Raw genomic sequence first — 23,871 nt, forward strand, 5'->3', positions numbered from 1 at the left:
CCAGGACAGGAAACAGACGGGTTTGTGAGTTGAGCGGGTGGCTCCGCCCCTCGCAGTGAGGGAGGAGCAAGACGTTTGGCAGCAGCAGAGCGGAGTGGACGGGCTGGGGTGTGAGGGTTTGACCATGTCCTGGATGTAGGAAGGGCCTGAGCCAATCGCAGCACGGTAGATAAGATACGACAAGATAAGATGAGATGAACCTTTATTGATCCCCCGTAGAGGGAATTCAGAGTCGACACGGCAGCACAAGGGGAAAATGTGATCAGATAACGTAGACTAGAAACAGAATCTGAGGTAAACGACATAAAATACAAATACTATGCCATGCCAATAACAAACACTATTTACAACAACACATACTATATACAATCATGTGGCCGTGCATTATATCAAATAAAATTAAAATAAAAGTTAGATTGTTGAGCGTTTGATAGAGTGGATAGAGAGTCGGACTGTGGCGCTGTGCAGTCTGACGGCTGGCGGCACAAAGGAGCCTCCTCGTGGCTGAACGAGCTCCTGAGCTGCCCCAGCTCAGGAGCTCGTTCCTGAGCTGGGGATGAGAGGCCTCGTCCATGATCGCTCTCAGCTTTCCTCTCATCCTCAGTTCCATCCCCACCACAGGGCTGGCCTTCCTCACCAGCTTGTTCCCCCCCCTGCCCCCAGCACACCACAGCAAAGAAGAAGACACAGGCTGCCCCAGGCCGGCGGTAGCCAGTGGAGATACAGTTCATTTCTGCAGATTTAGCTCTAAGGTATCACATCTATCAGAGCGTGGGTTCCAAGTAAGTGTCCGTGCACCTTGCCTCAGACGGCATCCGCTCTCCCTAAGAGTGCCACGGCCTGCTTTTCCTCTTCATGCCGCTTTCTCAGAAGTTTGAGTCTGGTCAGCTCGGTCGAATCCAGATCCCGCGAGTGGGGGGCGTGCTCGGCGACGCCCTCTGTCTGGCTCCTCTGTCTCGGTTTCGGTTGAGATTTGACAGGGGGTTTGGCTATGGTCTTGGCATATTCCAAGGCCTGAGAGTGACAGAGAGAGAGATACGTCTAAGCTAATGTTCTAGTGGAATTTCCCTCAACGAGCTGCAGTCAACGATTTTACTGGTCCTCCAGAAATGTCTGGAGAACGTGAGTCCCCCACAACCTTTCAAAAATGTCATGCTTGTAGTTCTGTGAGGATGAGGCACATGCTATGGTTGTGGGACTTTACTGATAAGTAAAAACTAGAATGGCACCCAGTAGAGCACGTACCTCAGCCAAGGCCCAACAGCCCCCCTACCAGACCACGTTTAAGGACTTTTATTTGGATCCGCAACATAAAAATTTGTAGATATGCCCCTTTGTCCAGATCTGTGCCAAAATTAAATGGTCATTGGTCCTTGGTCGACCTATGTCCTGTCCTTCCACCAAGTTTCATGGAAATCTGTGAACAAACACCTTGGCGGATGTAATTAAAGCTGCGAGTAGCAAATATCAGGCCCTCACATCCCCACGCATGTGCAGTGGCACCATCAGTGAGGCCACGATGCAGGAAATGCAAACTATTAATGGATTTCAATCACGCAGGCCTCAGATTGTACACATCGAGTTCTCAGTCTGTCTGATTCATTTTGTAGGAGTTTGTTAACATATTGACTCTAAATTCGCCAAAAAAGTCCAAAAAGCTTTTGCGTACATCTGGGCATGATCCATAATAATAATAATTCCTTGTCTTACAGTAAAGGCACGGTACGTTGCCAAAGCGTTTGTGAGGGACGGAGCTGGAACCACAGAGTAGTGTCGTGACTCTTCCTTCAAACAACCATGAGCACACGCACACACACGCACGCACACACACACACACACACACACACACACACGAGCACACACACACACACACACACACGAGCACACACACACACACACACACACACACACAAGCACACAAACCTTCATCCTGGGAACTTTGTTGTCACTGCCTTCCGGGTCCTTGGCCGGTAGAAAGGGAATCCTACTCATCTGTTTGTTCTGCTCGCGGATCACATTTGAATACAGCCTCTGTCGTTTCATTTTCTCAGCATGATAATGGTGAGATAGTGACAGAGGGAGTGAGAGAGGGTGGGGGGGGGAGAAACACAAGCAGATTTTAAATGGGGGTTTAATTAACGGAGCCATTTCTCCCTTAAGGCTCTTCCCTTTGTGTGTGTCCCCTCGGCGGAGCCCAACAAAACCAAACACAGCGAGCCTTTCAGCAGGCCTATTAACGTTTACACGTATCGGTCACTAATGGGCTCGGCCCTGGAGACGCACAGGGCTCCGACCAGTGTGAACTGACCAAACAGCCTCACTTTCTTACTGCTGGTGATTAACAAAAGATATATCAAAGCATAAAGAGGCACTTAGCTCCCCAGGGGTGCTCTCATTTGCTCCGTACACGCAACTCCATTTGTGGAAGAGCACGGGGGGGGGGGGGGGGGGGGGGGGGGGGGGGGGGGGGGGGTCTTTAAATGACGAACTTGGACGTCCCTGAACTTTTCCGGACGTTTAACCCCGGAGGAGCTGTACGTGTGGATCAGTTTCCAGCGGACATTTAACCACCCGCCCGGTGGACCGAGCCCGTCACCGTCACAGCGAGTGAGTGGGTGCGTTGATGTCCAAACATTGTCCAGAGTTTAGATTTACGTACAGAAGAATGATTCAAAGGCAGAAAAGGAATTCTAATCATACATTTTTTGACCTCTGATACGGACGCTACAGGTGCGTCTTCCATAAAGAGAGACTGCTCTTTGTTCTCTCTCAATCAGTGACACAGGTTGTTTGTTTTTTTTAACGTTCAGTTTTGAGAATATTTTGTTTATCTCATCAAGAAGAAAAGGTTAGAGAAACTCCTCCCTGTGTTCAAATGCAGAGATGGTGTGTGTGTGTGTGTGTGTGGATGTGCCTGGTTGGGCTGGGGTCTGTCTCTGGAGGCTGGTCTATCATTTAGGAATTCTTACATGTTTCTTATTGCATGCTTTTTCATATTACCTGCATATCGATCGACGACACATTGATTGGTAAATGATCTACTCCATTTTCGAGATGGTGCAGTTTGATTGGATCTATTCATTTATATCTGTGTTAAAACCACCGACCTGAAGGGTTGCAATATTGTTTTCTGATCATATTCCTCTCTCTGTCAGTATCAAGGGACACTGGAGTTTTAACTTGACGTTTAGGACCCCAGGGTGGGGGGGTCGGAGTAATCGGCATTAGAACACATTTTCAGCAGTCTTTCAAAGAGAAAATTACAGAGCTGCTTCAACATATTCATCATGGATAAAGGGGGTCACCGACCACAAAGTGGTTGTGTAGGTCAAAGGGTCACAGAAAAGTCCCGGGGTCAGTACTTACTGTCTTCTCAATGGCAGCGTAGTGGGGATGCAGACCTCGCTGATTCAGCTCCGTCTTCCGCTGCTCGTCTGCCTGAGATTAGACGGACAGAGAGACTTTAGACGACTTCAGACTTTCGTCGGACTGAACTTGTTTTGACGGCTGTCACGATGGCAAAGGGGGGGGCACAAACGACACATCTCAGACTGCAATTTTGATCCATTTTCATGTTTCTCATTGGATTCAAATTGCGGGGAATGATAGAGAAATGCCTGGCGGACGACATGGCGAGACAGAGACGCTATTTGAGTGACACCGTCCTCGCCACATACTCGTACCACTGCCTCCTGCTTGTTTGTCCAAATGTACGAACCAAAAATGGACTCCACTTCTTTAAGAGGTTGTCAGAAAGTGCTCAGGTATTCAAGGAAGATTTTCACTATTGCTGACACACTACACGTGGATCAGGAGCATCTGACAGAGCTCCAGACTTAGTGCTTATGTAACTATGCAAGAAAGGTTTTAAAAAGCCTCAGGTGGTATTCCTCGAGACGAGATCTGATCACATGGGGCAGAGTGACCTCGCGTGCATCTGTTTGGGGTGTTCTTGACCCGATGAAGCCTGATTCTCTTCCATGCTGAGCAACACACACACACAATGGGCAGGTTTCGTGTTTTCGCCCATGCTTGTGACGTGGCGCCCGGGAGAGCAATGTTGGTCCACACTGAAATATGCCATGCTATTTGGTAACAGATGTCCAAAAGGGTGCGTCAGGCAGATTTTGGTGATCCTCTGTCTTTTCACGTAGCACCAGCGGGCCAGTTTTCACTCAACAGTGACTTTATGGATTGGCACAAAGGTTTGTGCAGACATTCATGGTTCCCAGACGAAGTACAGTACCATAATGACTTTCATGATCCCCTGACTTTTCATCTGGCACCACCGCGCCACGTCCTCACATATTTGTAGTATAGTGAATTGAGTGAACTGTCACAACAACTGTCACATGATTTGCTATGAAATCTGGTTGAGATGCATGTTCCCCTTCAGGAGGAATGGAATTAAAATGGTGATCTTATACTACTGTAATTTGTGGACGGGTGAAGGGTGAATGTTTGGTCGGCGCTGGTAGTGGTAGCAGGATTTTCTGACGGTACTTTGATTGTATAACCACACTGACCATATGATGCCGGGTCTTCGCGGCACTGTCGCTCGTTGGCATACATGCACACAAGAACACAGTTCTACACCAAGTCAGTGCGAATTAAAAGAATGAAGAAAAGAGTCGTCACTCGTGGGGGCGAGTCGATGTGCGGACCTCTTCTTCAGTTCTAACACTCTACACAGTAAAAATAAAAAGGAGGCGCCACCTAGTGGCCGTACATTCAATAAAATTCGACTGTTACAAGTTACCGATATTCCCGCCAGCCTCGTCTGTCCTTTTGCCGATTAGCAAACGTTAGCTGACAGGCTCAACTGTGATGGTGAATAAACCCGGTAGTGCTCATATCAGCATGTTAGCACTGGCATGTTCAACATGTCAGGGTCATGTAAGTTTGTGTGCATCAGAACCAAACATTCTATCACGTGGCACAGAGTGCAAACAGCACATAGGGGTTTGTTAAGGATTTTGACGCAAATGACACACTATCATACAGTGTCCGACCTGCCAACCTTCTGGAGAATACTCAAATAATATATCTAGAGACTATGGTGGGTGGACGACAGGTCCCGATAATTTTGTATATTTCAAAGTTAAATCTATCAATCTGGTGAACTTTGACAGTAATTTAGGAGCCTAGGTCTGTAAGGACTTTATGATCTTGTAAACAATTGTGTGCTGTAGAAAATAATTCAATCATAAACACACAGGTTGAGGGCGTGGGTTCTCTCCGGGTTCTCCGGCTTCCTCCCACAGTCCAAAGACATGCAGTATGGGGTCAGGTTCATTGGAGACTCTAAATTGTCTGTAGGTGTGACTGTGAGAGTGAATGGTTGTCCGTCTCTGTATGTGGCCCTGTGATAGGCTGGCGGCCTGTTCCAGGGTGAACCCCGCCTCTCGCCCAATGTTAGCTGGGATTGGCTCCAGCCCCCCCGTGACCCTTAAATGGATAAAGCGGTAGACGATGGATGGACACACAGGTTGTATGGATATGAATGATGAACACCATCATTAATCCTATACAACACATATGGACACTGACCCCAACTCATATACTGTTACAAAAAAAGGAGGGAAAAGTAGCCTTTTTTGGAAAATATCATTATTTACAGAACAATTAGTGAATGTGAAGGTAGCAATTTGTATAAAATCATGACAGATTATATTGCAATATTTCAGATGAGTTTCCCCTCATATTTTTAAGACCATAATTCTGCCTGTCATTGTGATTTTCATTTAATTTCCACTATCATACATATGTTTTCTGTCCTTCAAAGAAATTAAGTTAATTTTCCAGACATATTTCTACATATTTTATATATCCTGTGTCCTATGTCTCATCTGATCAGCCTCACACGCAGTGCTGAATTTAGACACGTCTGTATTAATACATTTTGAATAAACAGCTGATCAGCGCTGTGGAGCAGCAGCAGACATTATGATTAAATTCACAGGCGTCGCCGGCTTTATTGCGTAATTTAGAACGACAAATCGTACCGTACTTTGATGTCAAAATGCCTAATTGGTTGGAAGAATGCGTGCCGGTGGGCAGGTCTGCAGTGTTTCCTCATTAGGCTATGATGTGATAGTGGGGTGCTTCTCTCAGGGACACTGATGGTGAGCTGAGCGTAAGTGATACAAGTGATACGGGCACAGACAGAAGTAGATCCACTACACTGTTACTTTGCAGGTGCTGGTGATGACTGTGTGTGTGTGTGTGTGTGTGTGTGTGTGTGTGTGTGTGTGTGTGTGTGTGTGTGTGTGTGTGTGTGTGTTTGTGTGTGTGTGTGTGTGTGTGTGTGTGTGTGTACAGGGGTGGATGCTCAAGCTGCCGCAGACAAAAGGGGGCTAATTATTCCAGATTGCACTGGCTCCCTTTCGGAAGGAGGATTTCAGTTTGCTTCAGCCATCGTCCATGGACACAACGGGGTACCTTTCTTCCAAAGCCCCCCCCCCCCCCACACACACACACACAACCCCTAAGTCACACTCATCTGCTTTCATGCCCTGGCACTGCAGCCAGACTGCTTTAGAAATTGAGCCTGTAATCTTGTCAGACATGATGGCTAACATGGTGGGAGCAATGGGAGGTCAAGGGGTGGGGAGTGGTGGGCACCGCGGGGGGACAGTGTGAGGGGTTCCAGTGTGAACACAACCCTAAGCATTTAATCAGACCCTCCAGCCTTTCTTGCGTCCACCCTCGCTCAACTGTTTTCGCTGTAGCGTGGGAGGAGAAGTGCTCATCTGAGCAAACACAAATCACACAGTTCACGTGTGTTATGGTATTATAGCATGGTGGTTAAAAAAAAGCGATGTTTAAAATATATATATACATTTTTTTTATGGTTGTTTGTTGACAGTTTACACCAGTGCTGAGGTTGTCACTATCCAATTATCATGCCCAAAAGAATTCACATAACAATATTATCACAATATCTATTTTTAAAAAATGTTATCGTCATTAATTTAACTGTAATTATTACTGTTATTATTATTTATTATTTACATTTTTAATTTTGTTAATTCTGTTTAATCTAATGTGGGGCAATTAGTGCTCATATTCCAAAATACTACTAATAAAATACTAATACCTACTGGGGTGGTGCAGACAGACCATGGTGGTCATAGATAGACCAATGTTCCCATTATGATTTCCATGATTATTTAAGAGATGCTAGATATTTATATATATGATCAAGTATTATTAACACAATATAAATATAAATATATTATAACTTTTTTTAAATTACAATTATCAGCCAAAGTATAGACCAGAACTAGGTGTGTCTTGTCTAACAGGTGTTCTCTAAAGCCATGGCATGAATCCTAAGCTGTAAACTCGTCTACGTGACGGGGACCCAGGAGAAAGGCAGGATTGCTGAGTCGCTTTCCACTCAGGACCTACTGTCACTGCACAGCTCAGGCCACGTCCACACTTGAATGTTGTTGTTTTAAAACAAAAAATGATCTCTGTCAAGAAGAGCATAGCAGATTGTCTACGTGTCTACTACCAGTTGGTTGTTACTTACGGAAAATACTACATACAAGAAACAACAACAGTGAAAATTAAGAGCAGGGAATTCTTTCCTTGGACCGACGACAAATTGGAAATGTTGTCGACAGTAAGTTTCTATCAATGCTTTGCATTCGCCACTGCTAGTCGAGTAGTGACTGGAAGGAGCCAATCAGGAAGTGAATGCAGGTGTCTGTGTCATCGTTTCCAAAAGCCCCGCTTTCTGTCCATCTAGACTCAAAAACACACAACCTTGGAGTTTTCGTCCTGAACCAGGGCCAGCAGTGTGTCCAGCAGGCTACCAAACTGAAGGTTAGTGAAAAAAACAACTCCAGCCAAATCATTAAATGCAAATTGGCATGTTTAGTGGCCCTGCGCCTCACAGACTCTCTCCCTTCTAATCACCTTACCCTCTAACACATCTTCAAATGGCTTTTCAGAGCCTGCAGGTCTGCGCTTTATGTAGTCATCATCTTATAGCAATTAAGTGTATCTTAGCGGAGCTAGACAATTAACCTGATGTTTTATGCCCTCTGTCGCTGGGACACTCCTGCCGGATTAGGCCGTCCCCGCACGGAGACAGCTGAAGGGATTTTCTGCGACTTCAAAGGGGCATTTATTTGCGTAACCTCTCGTGTGTGGGGGTGGATTAAAGGGGAATGCCCGCTCGACTGAAGAATTCATGTGTCACTTTTGTAAAGCAAAACTGCATAATGTGTTCTTATTTGTGTGTGTGTGCCGAGTGGGTTTTGTGACCCCTTGAGCCCAAAGCAGTTTAGAAATGCACGGGGACAAATGAGTAGCAGTAATTACGCCACAGTCGCTTTTGTAAACACGTCGTACACAGCGACGACGTGGTTGTTTCCCAGAAGTGACACCGTGATATTCAAAATCACGGAACGTTGGTGACTCAGCATTAAAGGGATAGTTCGGCGATTTTGAAGTGGGGTTGTATGAGTTACTTATGCATAGTTAATATGTTACCTTATTGAGATGGTGATCAGCGATGTCATTCTACGGAGTTCGGAGGACAAGTGGATGTAGGGAAAGACGGAGCTCTACTGTTGCAGAAAAAACATCTTTTACTCCACATTTTTTAAACGTTACCTAAATATATATATATATATATATATATATATATATATATATATATATATCAGTTCAATTGTGCGCTAAAGGATGTATTTTTTGCACTGCTTCAGTTTGCCGCCCGACAGCTGTTTAAGTTTGCACTTTTTATCAAGCGTACTTCGGCCAGGTATTACTGCGCCAACTCGCCCCGGTCAGAGAACCAGCGTATCACTCCGCAAATCAGCTGTTCGACTCAGAGCTACCGCGGCGCGAGTTGGCGCGCAATAATAAAAATACGCCCTTCAGCGTACAAGTGAACGGATATTTTTTTTTTAGGTAACGTTTCAAAATGTGGCGAAAAAGAAATTTTCCGTTGGTCCCCCTCTGCAACAGTAGAGCTCCGACTTTCGGTACTTCCACTTCTCCTCCAAACTCTGTTAAATGACATCGCTGGTCCCCATCTCCATAAGGTCACATAATAACTATGCATAAGTAACTCATACAACCCCACTTCAAAATCACTGAACTATCCCTTTAAGAACCAGACTGCAGCCGGAACTCCTTTAGGCCCCAAACAAGAAGAAGGGCGACAGGATGGAATTATTGTATGTGTTAGTGATGGGACTCTATGGACAATGTGTGCTATGCACATTTTAACTGGGCAGCATGAGCAGAAACACGTGAACGCTCTCCTGTCTCGCGCTCAACACCGACCTTGTAGGCAGCTCTCGCCCGCAGCTGCCTCTGTCTCTCCATCTGAACGAGGTAGCTGTCGGAGGGGTCGGCTGTGTTCACCGTCTGACCGGCGCTCGGCGCAGCCTCCTCTCCTGCCAGTGGCTTCCCTACTATCGGCGGGAGAACCGTGTACGAGCCTGGAGACCTGGGGAGGCTTTGTGGACACGGTTCGGATAGGACTTCATCTAAACTCCAATTCGGCTCCTCTTCTCCACAGGGCGATTGCCACTGTAATGCGCTTGTCCTGAAACACAAGTGTTATTGTCTGCTGTTATTTGATTTTTGACAATGGGATCCTTAAAATGAAATATCTTTGTTGTGCAAGGGCCTCACCTTTGCCACTGCTCAGGGCTGCTCAGTGCATGTGGCACCTCCCGAGACATGTGAGAGGACTGTCCAGGACTTGTTTTTTCTTGATGCCCTGTGAACAAGGCAAGTTGGACTTCAGACTCGGGCCTACAGTGAGGATAACCGTGAAGGGATGCCGAGTCGATGGCGGCGTCCCGGCCCCTCTGCTGGATTGATGACAGACGGTGCGATGAAGTGTTGAGGCTGTTGTGAAGGAAGGCGGGGGGCGAAGGCTGCGAGGAAGTCGTCGTCTGGGGTTTAAGCGGGGTCACGGCGGCTGCTTGTGCCGACGGGACGCTCCAACAGTCCCCCCGCTCAGCTTTGACCGCCACGGCAGGGGACTGCTTTTGTTCAGAGGGGTCGGGGTGTTCTTTCCGCTCGGCATTCTTCCCCATGCTGATCTGGGTGACCTGAGGTTAGAGGAGGATTAACAGTTAAAGAATCACGTTTTTTCATTGAGGTATCTATACCCACCTGGAATACTAAGGTTCAAAGGTCCCACACTGTCACCTTTCTGGTGTTTTATTTGAAGTTTTGATATCCTTAAGATTTGTTTTTTTTAGTACCAAAAAACATCTCAATATAGTTTTGTAGCTTTTTTTAAGGAGCTCTGCAAAGAAACAGGTAAACTTTGGCCTGTCTAATTAATGTTATGAGCCTCTCTTCTGATTGGCCGACTGTTGTCTGAGCGACGCACAGCCAGGCCAACCACCGCCTCTGTTGACCGGGTGTCTGTTCCCCGTGCTCAGAGCCGGCTCTGACGGTGCTGTCCCGGAGTGAGGCAGCTTCTGCCCTGAAGAAACTATCTCCCTTCTCCCCGACTACACAAAATTCATCGGTAACCGGTGTCAGCGGCTGCGGCCCGCAAGGCGGAAGACGCAAAGTTAAACTTTATTTTGCAAAGTTAAACTTTATTTTGCAAAGTTAAACTTTATTTTGCAAAGTTAAACTTTATTTTGCAAAGTTAAAATAATTCAGTTAGTTCTGGTCTCTTGTAATAATATCCTTCGGAGTCCTGTGCAATGATGTAGCTTCCTGATTTTTCTCGTGTTGTTGATCGCTCAGCAACGGAATGACGGGTGAGCGCTGGGGGCGGGGCTGAAGGCAGTGACTGCGTCGCTATGACATCACAATTATACGGAGGTCCTGCGGCATCGTAAAAAAAAAAAACTGCTGCTGAATGCAGGCTGTGTGTTGTCTGTTTATTGGCCGTTTTGACACTCTAACGGTACTTACAGACACTAGACCTTATTTATTTTGAAAAAAAATCTCAATTTTGACAATATGGGCCCTTTAATGTCAGCAAACCAACTGTGGACGTTTATATTTTCAACTCCTCTGCATTTCTGAGATATGCTAAGTATTTCCAAAGGGTTGTGTGAGGCATGAAGCGCCAAAAACAACAACAGACACACACAAGCTCTGAGCGAGAGGCACAAGTCTTTCCCGGGAACATGGGCTGGCTCTCTTCCTTCCACGATCGGACCAAATTATTTAGCGGGAGGTCTGCGAGCGAGCGTCTCATGCATCTAATGCCGCTGATTTGGCAAAACGCTGGCTCCTGCCATTCCAGTGGGAACATGTTTACACTCCTCGGCTTGGCCGTGTTGAGGTGGCTGCTCAAGTGCTCGAAATAATAATCCTCTCCTTTTTCACTCCGACTCTGCTTTTTATTTTTTCATTACGGCATTAATCGCCCCAGGCGAGCCCGGTGAGACAAAGCCATCAGTGACTGGGGTCCACGTCCCCGACACGAAATCTAACATGGGGGGGGGGGGGGGGGGGGGGGCGCGATGGCATCCCTGTTGTGCAGAAGCTAGGTGAGGCAGTTGAGATTCCACATCCACAATACAGCAACATTTTTACCAGATTTGACTAGATGTGAAAAAGATTAGTGGGGTTCCTACCCGCAACTCTTGTGTTTTGTGGAGCAACGTCAGTTCGGGGTCTGAGCTGTCCTCTTGATCTCCTGTGGGGGCCGTCTCCTCCAGAGTTTCGGGCACCTTTAAACAGAACACATATATAGTTTATCTCTGTGAACTAGAACTGAAGCACATCACAGATTGTTAAAACCTACACACCTACACGGGGCTACCAATGTTACACCCATTACTCTAAATGCCCGTCTCCTCCAGCTACGTCATATTACATCAGTTCCTGATGTGTCCTTTTGTGGCTTTGGAAATATGTGCTGTTAATGCTGTAATGAAAATCATTTAGTGAACTTCAGGACCCCCCCCCCCAGTGGCAGAGGAGCATCTGAGTGGATCGATGGTATTGACGGGCTGAGGGCTTTTTCATGGAATGGCGGTAATTCCTGCGAGGTTGAATTGGTGAAGGTCAACGGGGAATGACTGGATCCAGTTGTAGCATATCTTTCAATAAGTGTGTTTGTGATCGCACCTAATTGGCTGAAATGCCACTGTAACGCTTAGAGGACAAAGTGTGAAAAACGTGTTGCCCCTTGTCCTCGTCTCTCAAGCTGAGTTTGACGCTTTTGAACCTCACATTGACTCGCCAACAAAACGGATGCGTCACTTTGAAACTGGCGGGGTGACTTTTGGGACATTTGGGTGCTGTCACGGACAAACAAGGGCAGAGTGGCTGTTTGAAGACGGGGAGCAGGTGTCAGTGACTACTGCGTGTCCGGCACTCACACACACACACACACACACACACACACACAAACACTTTGCACTTCTCACCTTTTACCCATTGCCCCCCTGCCGTTGCCTTTTGTCACCCATTATAAAAAACCCCAATCAGTTGGAGCAAATGATCCGGCCTGTATTGCGTTTTTGAGCATGGTAAGCTGTGTAATATCTTTTCTACTAAATTGGGCCTGTAATTGCCTCTCGGCGAGACGATGTCACAACAAAGTCTGGCAATTGCAGCCCGCTGTATTACCTCCTGTACCCGGGGAAACATCTGCTTTTCCCGCAATGAGGACTTCAAAGGGGCCCGTGGATCTTGAATTGCATTTAGCTGCTATTGTGGCCGGCCCAGGTAATCTTGATTAGGTGTTTAGACTGAGGCAGGGTATACAGTGGCAGAGAGCTCCCCAGAGCTTTGGTCTAAAGCTATTAAAAGATTGTACATTATGTTCCCCCTGGCTTTGAAGTGAGAGGCCTGCGAGAGGAGCAGGGACACTGAGGGCTGAGTGCAATAGCAGAAGATTGATCTGCTACTTCTGTCTTTATCAAAGGAGACCCGAGCCCCGACGAAGCCAATCACTGCTGCGGCCACTCTGCCACTTGGCCGGGGCTAAACATTTGCTGCATTAGGAAATTGTGTACATTTAATAACACGTCTAATTATAACAAGCTGCCTTCAGAAGGCCACTCCCTTCAAAAGACCAAATGAGGTATTTTTTAACTGGCTTGTCTAGACCCGTATTGATCTGTGAAACTGATGCGATTTGTACGCGGAGCGCTGCTGGTCTTTTTTGCAAGGAGCAATAGACAAGAGTAGGTTGGAGGAAGCAGAGCGAACTTTGTGATAACAAGATGTGTGGTTATCCTAATTCTGAAATGTTGTTTTTATATTTTTAAGATGTCTCTCTCTCTCTCCAACATTCAGTAATGGATTTTTTTTAAAAAATCTGTAGAAGATAACAAAATAAACATGTAACATATAATTGCCTTGATCTTCAATATAATTTAAGAAAAAAATTGAACTATTTCGTTCAGGTCTACACTGTTGACTCTGGTCTCCGCCCCGCTCATACATTATACTGTTGCTGTAGCACATCAGATTCATAGATTAATCCTGTAATGAAACAAAAAAAAACACACACACACAGACTACATGCAAATTGGTGCCCCCTTCCTTTATGGCCTGTGTCCCTCATTAAGTGAGACGCGTCTTTGGGGAGGCCGAGCAATGGAGAACTAACAAGCGAATTCAGAGGGAAAATGAGAAAACACAAGGGTGCAGGCGAGGGGAAGGCTCCGGCTCTGTTTACCATTGCACAAAGCTAACGGCTCTTGACTATGTAAATGGTGATGATATGAGACATTGTGGAGGGCTGGGGCTCAGATGGGTGAACGGGGTTGGGGGTATTATAGCCAGCAAACAGTCTTGTGGCCCAACAAATGGGGAATGTGGGCCATCCCGGCCAATTATGCCACTGTGCCAGGTGCAGGGATGTCTAAGAGCCTATTGGTAACCATGCGTCTCTGATGTTCTTGTTGTACACATCAACTCATAATAAGCACTGCATTGCCAGACATGGCTCTTTTCATATGGTGGAGGGGAGAGGCAGATGACAACAGCCACGCTCCTTTGGCAAATTAATTCTCCGGACTGGGCCGGAGCGGATATCGTAGGATATTCTTCTTAGTATGTTGGCTGAGATGACAATGAAAGTCATATAGAGGCCAACAATGTTAGTAGATAAGCATAAGCAAGGCTGATGCGAGGGGGGGGGGGAAGCAACCGACCATTAATATTGTCCCCAAGATTAGAAGAAGCTTTTAAGAGAAACTGTACTGACGGCTGGTGACGTGCGCAGTAAATACGGGTCATCTGCCGTACAAGAACTGACCATTATGTTTAAAAACATCTTAACGCTATTTGAATGTAGCCAGGGTTCAGTCACCGCAAAAACACACCACACGGCAAACTTTCACTGATACTGCGAACACTGCAGTCACTGCCCGAAAGTGAAAACTTGCCAATAGCCGTTTGGGGCTAATAACTACAACCACAACATCCACCATCTCTGTCCATCAAACAGACAAACCTAAATCACGAGAGGACAAAGATTCGTAATCGATTACTAAATTAATTGGCAACTGTTTTGATAATCGATGCATTGGTTCAAGTAGTTTTAATGAAAAAAAAAAAGTCAAAATTCTCTGATTTCAGCTTCTTAAATGTGAATATTTTGTCTTTGCTTTGCTCCTCTGTGACAGCAATCTGAATATCTTAGGTGTCTGGACGAAACAAAACACACAGCTAATCGAGGAATCGAGAAAAAATAATCGGCAGATTAACCGATTATGAAGATAATCGTTAGTTGCAGCCCTAAAAAGACGGGGAACCAAAGACGCCAGTAGATTCACTGGATGTAGTTCATCTGTCCACAGGATGCTACCAAACGCAAACTATTAACCCTCACAGTTCCAACTGGGACATCATATATTCCAGTCCCGTTCGTCTGTCGTCCCCCCCCCCCCCCCCCCCCCCCCCCCCGCCTGGCGAACTTCCTCCCGAATCAACAACAGCTCGACGCTCCAAGATTCATTATCTATACTAGTGCAGCTCCTGGTGTCTGTTTGCGTCATTGCAACCCGTTTGGAGAGCGTGCCTGTCACAGCGCTGCCACAGAGCGTGTCTTCGTCACATTTCAAATAGCCGATTCTCAGTCTGGGATTTTAAACAATCGACAGACTGAGAAAGGCTGAGAAAACAGCACACCCTGTCCTCACCTCTTCCACATTGCGGGGCGTGTCCCGCTTGAGAGCATGCCGCCTCACGTAGGAGCCACGTTTGGACGTGTTCCGTCCCAGGGTTATTTTGTTGCGCTCCACTATGCCCTCCTGTCGCTGTTGCTTTTTGTTCGGCGGAACCCTTGAGCTCGTCGGTGCGGACGTGCTCGTTTTCTGTGTGCATCTGCTAATGTTGTCAGCAGTGCCGTCGCAGCTGTTCCCACGCGTCTCTCTGGTTCTCATCTGTGAACTTTCGTCTATTTCCTCTTTCGTGGAAACCCCTGACAGGTCAGCTTCGCGCAAAGCGTGGCCGTGACACCGGGGAGTCTGACCATCTTCTGGGTGATGGCGACGCGGCCTCTGGGACTTCTCGTCGGCCACATTTGGGGTCACCACAACAGGTGGAATTGCGTCGGCAATGTATCTGTATCCTCCCTTCATTTCCCGTCCCTGTCTGTCGCCGTGTGGCTGAGCGTATTCCTCTACGGAGACGTGGTCCAATTCCTCGACGGACGTCTGCGGACTCTCGAGGAAGCGGCCGTTTCTCTTCAGGTCGGTCCTCCAGTTGGGGTCATGGCGCAGGTCAGAATAGGCGTCATCGGAGAGCAGCCGGCTGTTTTGGTTATGGACACACAACAGAATGACAAGATCATTTTTTTCCAAACACAACAAGCCTGAGATAGAATTTGTCACCACTGTGTCATAGTTCAAATGCTAAGCTCTTTCATAGACACGTAAAATAAATTTGAACCTAAATGGAATTATACAAGAATATATAACCGTATGCGGTATGTATAGTATAGTTTTAATTGCAAAATGAGTCATTGAACTTTTGGTAAGCAGCTTTATGAATGACATTTCAAGTTTTGCAGACATCTGAATGCCACATAGTCCTGAAGCAAGAGGTCAAAGGAACAAGAGGCATTACACCGTTATTAGAATGATGATGTCCTCAAACAAAGTATTAGGCCTCATCACAGACTTCTGAAATTGAAACAGATGAGGGGGATTATGAGCCTGTATTTACAGATAATTTTCGTATTTTCACCTTCCGAGCTCACTAATGAGAGCGTATTTGAGAGCTACTAGAGGGGGAATGGCTCACAAACGGCAATTTTCAGCTTATGAAATGGCCCGAAAATTGCAGGCTAAAATGCCCTTTCTGATGGTGATGAAAAGATCTCATTAAATTAAATGGCAGAGAGCCTCTTTGTTGTGCTTACTGGGAGGACGAGGGGAGCATAATTCTCCTGCTGTGATGTTGTGCATGTGGGGGGTGTTGTGTGTGTGTGTGTGTGTGGGGGGGGGTTGCCTAGGTGTAGGGCCCTTCACTTCGATGAGGCCAAAAGGGTAAGGGATGTCTCTCTAATGACTGGGACTCAAACAAGTTGGAGAATGCATTATAGACAACATGTAGCCATAGGCGTGATGCCGCTAACTCTGGCACAACGCCACGGCCCATTATTTTCTTGCCCAAGACGCAGACACACAAATTACAAAAGCCAGCGAAACATAGTAACAAACACTGAATGTGGGGGAAAAAATGGTCATACAGACTATACTCAAATATCCTCTTACAATTTTGGAGTGAGGGGGGGGGGGTGAATGGACTTGTTTAAATAGGAATCTTTTGCCTGAATGAGGAATGCCCATTGGATTTGTAAACTATGCGATGGGCATTGTGTGAAAAGGCTTACCGGCTTTGAGGAGGCAGTGGAGAGGACTATGAGAACATGATAATGGGAATGGGACTGTCCCCACTGCCTCACTCCGATGAAATGGAGCCTTTTGTTCGAAAATGTCACGTTCATTTTCCTCTGAAACAATGTACTTTGGGACGCGGACCCACACTTGGCGGGCATCAATCGGCACAGGTTAATGACGGGGAAATGGAGAGTGCCCCCTTCTCCGTTTTTGTCAGGCAGATGACTATCAGGCGGGCGCTGAAGGAAAGAGAAGGAGAGACGACCGTGTACGCGTCGACAAGATTGCAGAAACAGATGAGGTGCTGTCCCCGCCACAGAGGCCTCCCTCTGCTCCGTGAAAGAGAGATCTCCTCTAATGCAACAATGATCCCTGTTAATGGACCACGAGTGACCACTTATTGTGATCCGCCCAAACAAAACAAAAATCTAATTTCCCTTCAAATGAAAGCTGTTATTCTCAAAGCACCTGAATTAGGCCATTCTCACCGCAGCGTACGATCAGTGCCTGCATCTCATTAAGCGGCCGACACGGTTTCATTGTGGAGTGATGAATGAGGGCTATTTTGTCTTTTATCATCCGTGTGCTGCTGCAAAGTAAAGGGTTTGATTGCCGCCGCGCTCGCCTTGTCGTATTCCATCTAAGCAGCACTATTATCCGCTTACTTTTAATTAATTTGTCGCAAACAGTGGACGTGACGGTCCAGTTCAATGGGCAAACTGAGCAAGGTCGGGCACAAATCTCACACTGGTGAATATCTCATATTGTCTTATGATATGCTATTATGATCGTTAAAAAAAAGACGACAGCCAATGACGAGGCCAGATTGTGTCTATACCCTGCTAATCTCTGCAATGGCCCAACGTGAAATTAAGTTTTAATCACACAAAAATGATTGAAACCCTAAGCCTAACAATGGAGAGTGCAGGTTCCATTTCAACAGGCGGCCCAAAGCAACGCTGCCACTGGCATCATTACTGCCATCTACTGTCCAAACTGCAGAACACCATATAGAGTCCCATAGTAAGTCTGGTGATATTTTTTGTTCTTGTCACAACAGAAGTCTGTTAAAAGTCAAATCCATATAAGTGTGTTAATCCAAAGCCTGATGTCAGTGGCCTGGCATGCCACTTCCTCACATTGAACACACACAACGTGGGGGGGTTCTGTGTTGTGTTGCTATTTGTTATATTTTGAATTTTGTACGTCAACTTCTGTTTCATCGTAAAAGTTTTCAATGAACAGATCTTTGAAAAACAAATTACAGAATAATCTTTTGGTGGAGTGGAAATTTGTGTTTCATATTCAACCCATTCATGGGAATGAATGGATTTAGAGATTAGAAGAGCAGCAACAGTTAATCCATTCATCGATTAGTAATCGATTACTAAATTAATCGGCAAATATTTTGTGGTTTTTATGAAAAATCAAAGTCAAAATTCTCTGATTTCAGCTTCTTAAATATTAATATTTTCTGGTTTCCTTTCTCTTCTCTGACAGTTCACCAAATGTCTTCGGTGTGTGGACAAAAACAAAACATTGTCTTGGAGTTTTGGGAAACACGATCGGCATTTTTCACCATTTTATTACATTTTCATGGACCAAACAACTGATGGATTAATCGAGAAAATAATCGACAGATTAATCGATTATGAAAATAATCGTTTGTTGCAGCCCTAGAGATTAGATCGACAGACAGGGCAGGGAGACGCACGTACGCACTGTATTGTTCTCCTGAAGTTTTTTGTCTTTTCGAGAGAACAAATGGCGACACACACTTCACCAGTCCTGTCTTCGAACACGACACTAAGGCCTGGTGTGACGGACCTTTTCCGAAGTTGTACCTTTCATAGAAGTGTAGAAGTACACCAAGAGTGCATTTATGACAGTGGAATATTATATTTAGGTTTTCTTCCCTTTTTTCGACAGGAGCACAGATAACCTGCCTACATGTGAATTGATGACCTAATGAGACCACAACAGCTGTGGTGACACCTACCTTCCTTCTCCTTCATCCATTTGCGTGTCCAAATATTCCGTTTGCAAGAGGGCAGGGCTCCTCTTGGCGCGGGGGTTCGATGCCAACTCCAGGCTATCATATATGTGGAGATCTTCAGTCTCATCGCCCTCCTCTCCGTCTCCCTGCTGTAGGCTCTCCAGGTTCTCCTTCACAGGCAGTGGATATCTGTGGCGGTCGCGGTGGCGCAGCTGGTGTTGGTGGGCTCTCTCCTGGGCCGGGCTCTCCGCGTCGCACTCGCCCGACTCCCACTGGTTGACCGGCGCGCCTCGTCTCCCCGGCTCTGTCTGCAGCTCCGGACACATCTTTCCACTTTTGTCCATTCTCATTGTCGTAGAGGTAGAGCGTCTGCTTCATGAAGGTCTGGCTACCTACTGTGGAAAGTTGTAGCTTTTAGTGAACAAGGTCAGCAGTGGCCTCCGGTGCCGCAGCTTGTGTTGAGCATTCGCCTCAGGTCTTTGAACTAAACATCTGCACGTGTAAGTCTAACATACTCAATTCAATTCAATTCAATTTGTACAGCGCCAAATCACAACATACACTGTCTCAAGGCACTTTACATAGTGAGGTCAAGGTTGCAATATTAATAGCATATATAATGTGTGAAGCCTATCCTCAACCAAAACTGTAATATTTCCAAGACTCTTATATACTTGCATTTTTTCAGGAAAATATAAATAAATTGTCCACTGATGGGAGCATTCAATTCAATTCAATTCAATTATATTTGTATAGCGCCAAATCACAACATACAATATGGAACATCAACATCCTCACCATGTCACCATGGTGATGGTACTAATGTTAGTCTATGTAATGGGAACACAGGCACTGTTAGACTGTATCCATATTGACATACTGTATTAAATCTAGTCTTATCCACTATTCAGAGCATTCACTCACACACACATTCTATATACCGCTCTTTTTCTATCATACCGTGCCAAGGACAATTGGACTGGAGGAGCTGGGGATGGAACCACCAACCTTCTGGTGAATGAATGAGATCTTTGACACTTAATCTCTAGGGTAACTGGGGTTACCGGGGGTCACGTGTCCCTAATGTTTCTCACTGCTCTATTTGGTGCGTCGCCCTCTCCATGTGACCTTTCATTAACACACGACAGCGTTCACAACTCTGCCGGCAAGGAGATTGATTCTGCTGAAGTGTTTCTTTTTCCTCAAACTGGAAAAAAAATGAGATTGACCCTGTCTGGTGCAGCTCACACAATTGAAAGGACCTGGAATCCATCTCCGTCATGTGTTAATTGTCGTGCTACTTCGGATTGAGCATTGATCAGGTGTGCGCTGTCTAAGTTACTGTTGATTCTTTTTTTAAATTGATATATTTTTGCTTTTGCCCTTTTCTTTTTCTTTACTTTTGTACTTTTTCTTTACCCTGGTGGGGGGTATGTGGTATTGAGGTGGTGGTGTCTGATCGTTTGTATGGTGGTTCCTAATTTGTAATGAGAACAATTATGAAATGATGACTTCACTCTGTGAATCATCATTGGTGTCAGAAGTTCCGCGATTCACTGATTCAGAGTTAAAAGGTTAAAGTTTTCTCCCACTGCTGTGTACAGTGAAACAAACTAGATGGCATTCAGCCATCATGCTTTGACTTCTGTGACAGGTCAAAAATGTTTCGTTTTCCTCTTCTCCTTCCACATGTTTCAACCCAAAACTTCATTCAAACTTCGACATGTATAGCTCAATTAGGAAATTCTGGCTTGTATACAACGTTTTCATAACTGTTATACTTTCCCAAATATACAAACTCCATTCAACCCTTGAAATGTTTCTACTTTCAAATCCCATTCAAACGTTTCAAAAATATTATAAGTGAACTCTTTCAGCCCTTCTCACACTTTGACATCAGTGTGAAAGTGGGGGCATGTTCAGCGGATCTTCACAAGAAACCTCTTCAATTCGATCTCATATCCACAATTTTCACTCTTCACGCATCATTTTTTCACGCAATGTGACTAATATGGAAGCAAACAGACTTACACTCCACCCCTCCAAGTGAGAGGCGTTCCAACAAACTACTGCATTATACAAACATAATCATCAATACTCATAATAACAATTTATTAAGTCTCAGTTAGACTGTAAACATTTTTTTTGACTGCTCTTGAATAACATCCTTCTTATGAGTTATTTCACTCTGAAAAGTCTGTTCCAGAAAATCAAACATGTCCCCTTCTGCCGTCTCTGGAAAGTTGGCAGAGTTCTCGCTCACCTTCAGCCGCAGCTGATCCCTGACTCTGACACTTTTGGAGCAGATGGGGGAGTTCCCCAGTATTGTCCGGCACACTGTACGTTACGTGATCACCGATTGCAGGAGTGTGTGTGTGTGTGTGTGTGTGTGCCTTTGATTCTTTGATCATTGCATCAACAGGGATGACATCACATTTGCATCATTTTTTTTTGTTCATCATTGTTATGTAACTCTCCAAAGCCTGTTTTGTTTTCGCCCTCTTCTCCTTCCACATTGATCAACCTATAACTTCATTCAAACATCATGACGTTCAGCTCAATTAGGACATTCCGACTTCTATTAAACTTATTCATAACTTTCATACTTTCCAAAATATTCAGCGTTTCCTGTAATTGTCCGTCCCTGTCCCCTAACTGCCCATTTCCCACTTTCCCTACCCTGTATACTCCTTCATCCAAATTCATGCCAGCCATACTGTATGATGCATCGAACCAGAGCAGTTCCTCCACAGGAAATGCATTTTTGGTCTAGTTGTACTGGTTCTGCTGTTCCACAAGGTGGAGCCACTTGAAATAAAGTCATGGGTAAAGATCACCTTCCAACATCTAAACAGGCCGTTTGAAATGTCAAAATCACACACACACACACAAAACATGTCCATCTCTTTTAAGCATTTCTATTTGGCTTTAATAAATGTATCTACATTTATGAGTTCAGATTTCAACATAAAACCTAATGCCCTGAAGAAAATAGAAATTATGTTCAGAATTAACTGATACAAAACCCTTGAGTTGTAATCAAGTAAAGCATCAACTTGGTGCATAATTGCAACAATAATGTTGCCAGCAGCACTGGTACAAGAATGAGCCTCCTCTCCTAAAATGACAGGCCCCATTGCACTACACCTTTTTTATACTTACGACAGCAAATTAAAAAAAATAACGAGCGTATAGTACAGGCTACCTGACATCTTCTTGTCTCTGTGGTGTCCATAAATCAAAACTCAGTTCTCCGACCCTCCATGATTGCACACCCCACTTTAAAGGGGCCAGTAAGCGATTCTAAAGCAATATCAGCAAATATTTCCTCACCGTCCATTAGCTGTCGTGCGCCAAAAAAAATGTGGGTTTTAGGCTCAGCCCAGGCTCTGTAAATCTAAAACAAAACAAATGGCTCTTTTGGCCTAGTGGTTAATGCGTCGGACTCCAATACCGGAGGTCGCGGGGTCGCGTCGCGGCCCGAGCAGGAAGATCACAACAACAAGAAAAAGAGAAACAAGCTTTGCAATCTTTTTCCTACATTTAGTTGTTGGTAAGTGGATGACGTTGGGCCTCAACATTTTTGCTATATGATGCAAAATTTTTCTTGCCTGCAGGCGATGAACTGTGTCGACTATTTCAGAGATTATTAATTTATTCTCTTGCATCTTCCTTTCTTCCGGAGGCAGGACGACTAACCAGGGGTCTCATCTTCTGGGTTTGGTTTTGTTTGTTTTCCTCCAAGGACTCACTTTGTCTCTGCATTGTGTCAATCTTCTCTCTCAATCTTACATTACAGCTTGTGTGTTTGCTGCATTACTAACTTCTTTCTCCACTTTTTCCACTCTGAAATGATCATCGCAAGGCCACAAGTATATTTCCCCCAGGCCCCTCTAAAAGGGCAACTGCTCATCCCGCCATCTTGGCTCAACAGATGTGTCTTTGCCAGGTTCCACACGGACATGAGTGAGAAGCAAATGATGGACTGACTGAGCAGAATGTGAGCAAAACTAGACAAAACAAAATCAAGGGTGGAGCCATGATGGTTCCCACAGGTGTCCCACTGAGCCATATTACAGCACTACTCAAATGGAGAGGAATAATGTCACGAGTAATAACTGCGTTCGACAAGGTCCCATGTTAAAAAGGTTGCGCTGCTTTAATACGTTTGAGGAGGAAAGAATAGTTCACTTCCCTTTGATAAACAAAATGTTCTCGAGGAATACACGTGTCATCATCATATCATATCATATTTCTTTCATCCAGACATGTAAACCTGAAGTACCTGTCATTACATTTGCAAGAGGACAGAGGGCAAAGCTGAGTATTCTTAAATAATGTTTTTGTGAGTAAAATCAAAGTATTCGTGGCTTTGCGGGCATCAGAGTGAGAGAGAGTGATAATCAACGGGAGGATAGATACTAATACTAACAGAAACGTTGTCTGGGTCTGTATCGTCACTTACCGACGGTTTATACTCACGTGACCCTTCAGGTCGCCTGGCTACACGTTCGCCAAACGAAGCCACGTCACGGTCCAAGGACTTAAATCTGCCTTTCTGTCGCCACAGCACCGAACAGTGTGACGATCAAGACACTCTTACAAAAAAAAAAAAGTAAACTACGTCAATTCGTTCAAAAATACTCCCCGGCATCCCTCCGTCGGCTCCGCTGTCCGTTCCCTGCGCAACACCGCAACCATGGAAACGTGACGCAAACATGGCGCGAGCATTGTGATCCGTCCTCCCGACAGCCAGCAGGGGGAGACAAACACCACAGCGACCGCGGTCCGGACGTCGGCTCGGGATCCGGTTGGTTCGGGTGGATTGGTCCCCTGAATCGGATCTCGTCTTTCGTGTGTTCCGACCCACCCAAGCTGCCTTCAAGTGCTCCTCGTGAAAGCTCAGAATCTGAACAATCGACTTCACGGATATACCAGACACCACGCGCGCACATACACAATGATACCGACCGACCCCGTGCAGGCGGCTACAGCTCTGTGATCCAGTCCAGTGGTGCATCATGGTTGGGAATTTATGTAGCACTGGATCTTTTAAATCATCCA

The 23,871-nt window shown here is 45.5% G+C and overlaps 1 protein-coding gene across 6 annotated transcripts; it reads right to left on the minus strand.

The window, feature by feature from the left end:
* Positions 1 to 223: 223 nt before the first annotated feature.
* Positions 224 to 23,807, minus strand: jhy (junctional cadherin complex regulator). Of its 6 annotated transcripts, none has more exons than XM_035626773.2 (9): positions 23,290 to 23,807; positions 18,811 to 19,202; positions 15,108 to 15,720; positions 11,583 to 11,678; positions 9,661 to 10,085; positions 9,307 to 9,571; positions 3,367 to 3,438; positions 1,924 to 2,052; positions 224 to 1,014 (listed from the first exon to the last, which is right to left on the minus strand). In XM_035626773.2, the coding sequence occupies exons 2-9, from the start codon at positions 19,155 to 19,157 to the stop codon at positions 805 to 807; spliced, it is 2,157 nt and encodes a 718-aa protein (XP_035482666.1). In that variant the 5' UTR covers positions 19,158 to 19,202; positions 23,290 to 23,807; the 3' UTR covers positions 224 to 804. The 6 variants fall into 6 exon arrangements, with proteins under 6 accessions (XP_035482666.1, XP_035482667.1, XP_035482664.1 ...); XM_035626774.2 differs by having other exon boundaries at positions 18,811 to 19,199; positions 23,273 to 23,807; XM_035626771.2 differs by having other exon boundaries at positions 23,273 to 23,806.
* Positions 23,808 to 23,871: the final 64 nt, after the last annotated feature.

Source organism: Scophthalmus maximus, chromosome 2, assembly GCF_022379125.1.
Source record: "Scophthalmus maximus strain ysfricsl-2021 chromosome 2, ASM2237912v1, whole genome shotgun sequence".
Taxonomy (NCBI): domain Eukaryota; kingdom Metazoa; phylum Chordata; class Actinopteri; order Pleuronectiformes; family Scophthalmidae; genus Scophthalmus; species Scophthalmus maximus.

Coding starts and splice junctions, on each gene's coding strand:
- jhy (XM_035626773.2), bottom strand. CDS start 19,157: ATGAGAATGGACAAAAGTGGAAAGATGTGTCCGGAGCTGCAGACAGAG. Junction 11,679..15,107: donor CGCCCCGCAATGTGGAAGAG/GTGAGGACAGGG, acceptor TTCTGTTTAAAG/GTGCCCGAAACTCTGGAGGA. Junction 9,572..9,660: donor AGCCCTGAGCAGTGGCAAAG/GTGAGGCCCTTG, acceptor CTTGTGTTTCAG/GACAAGCGCATTACAGTGGC.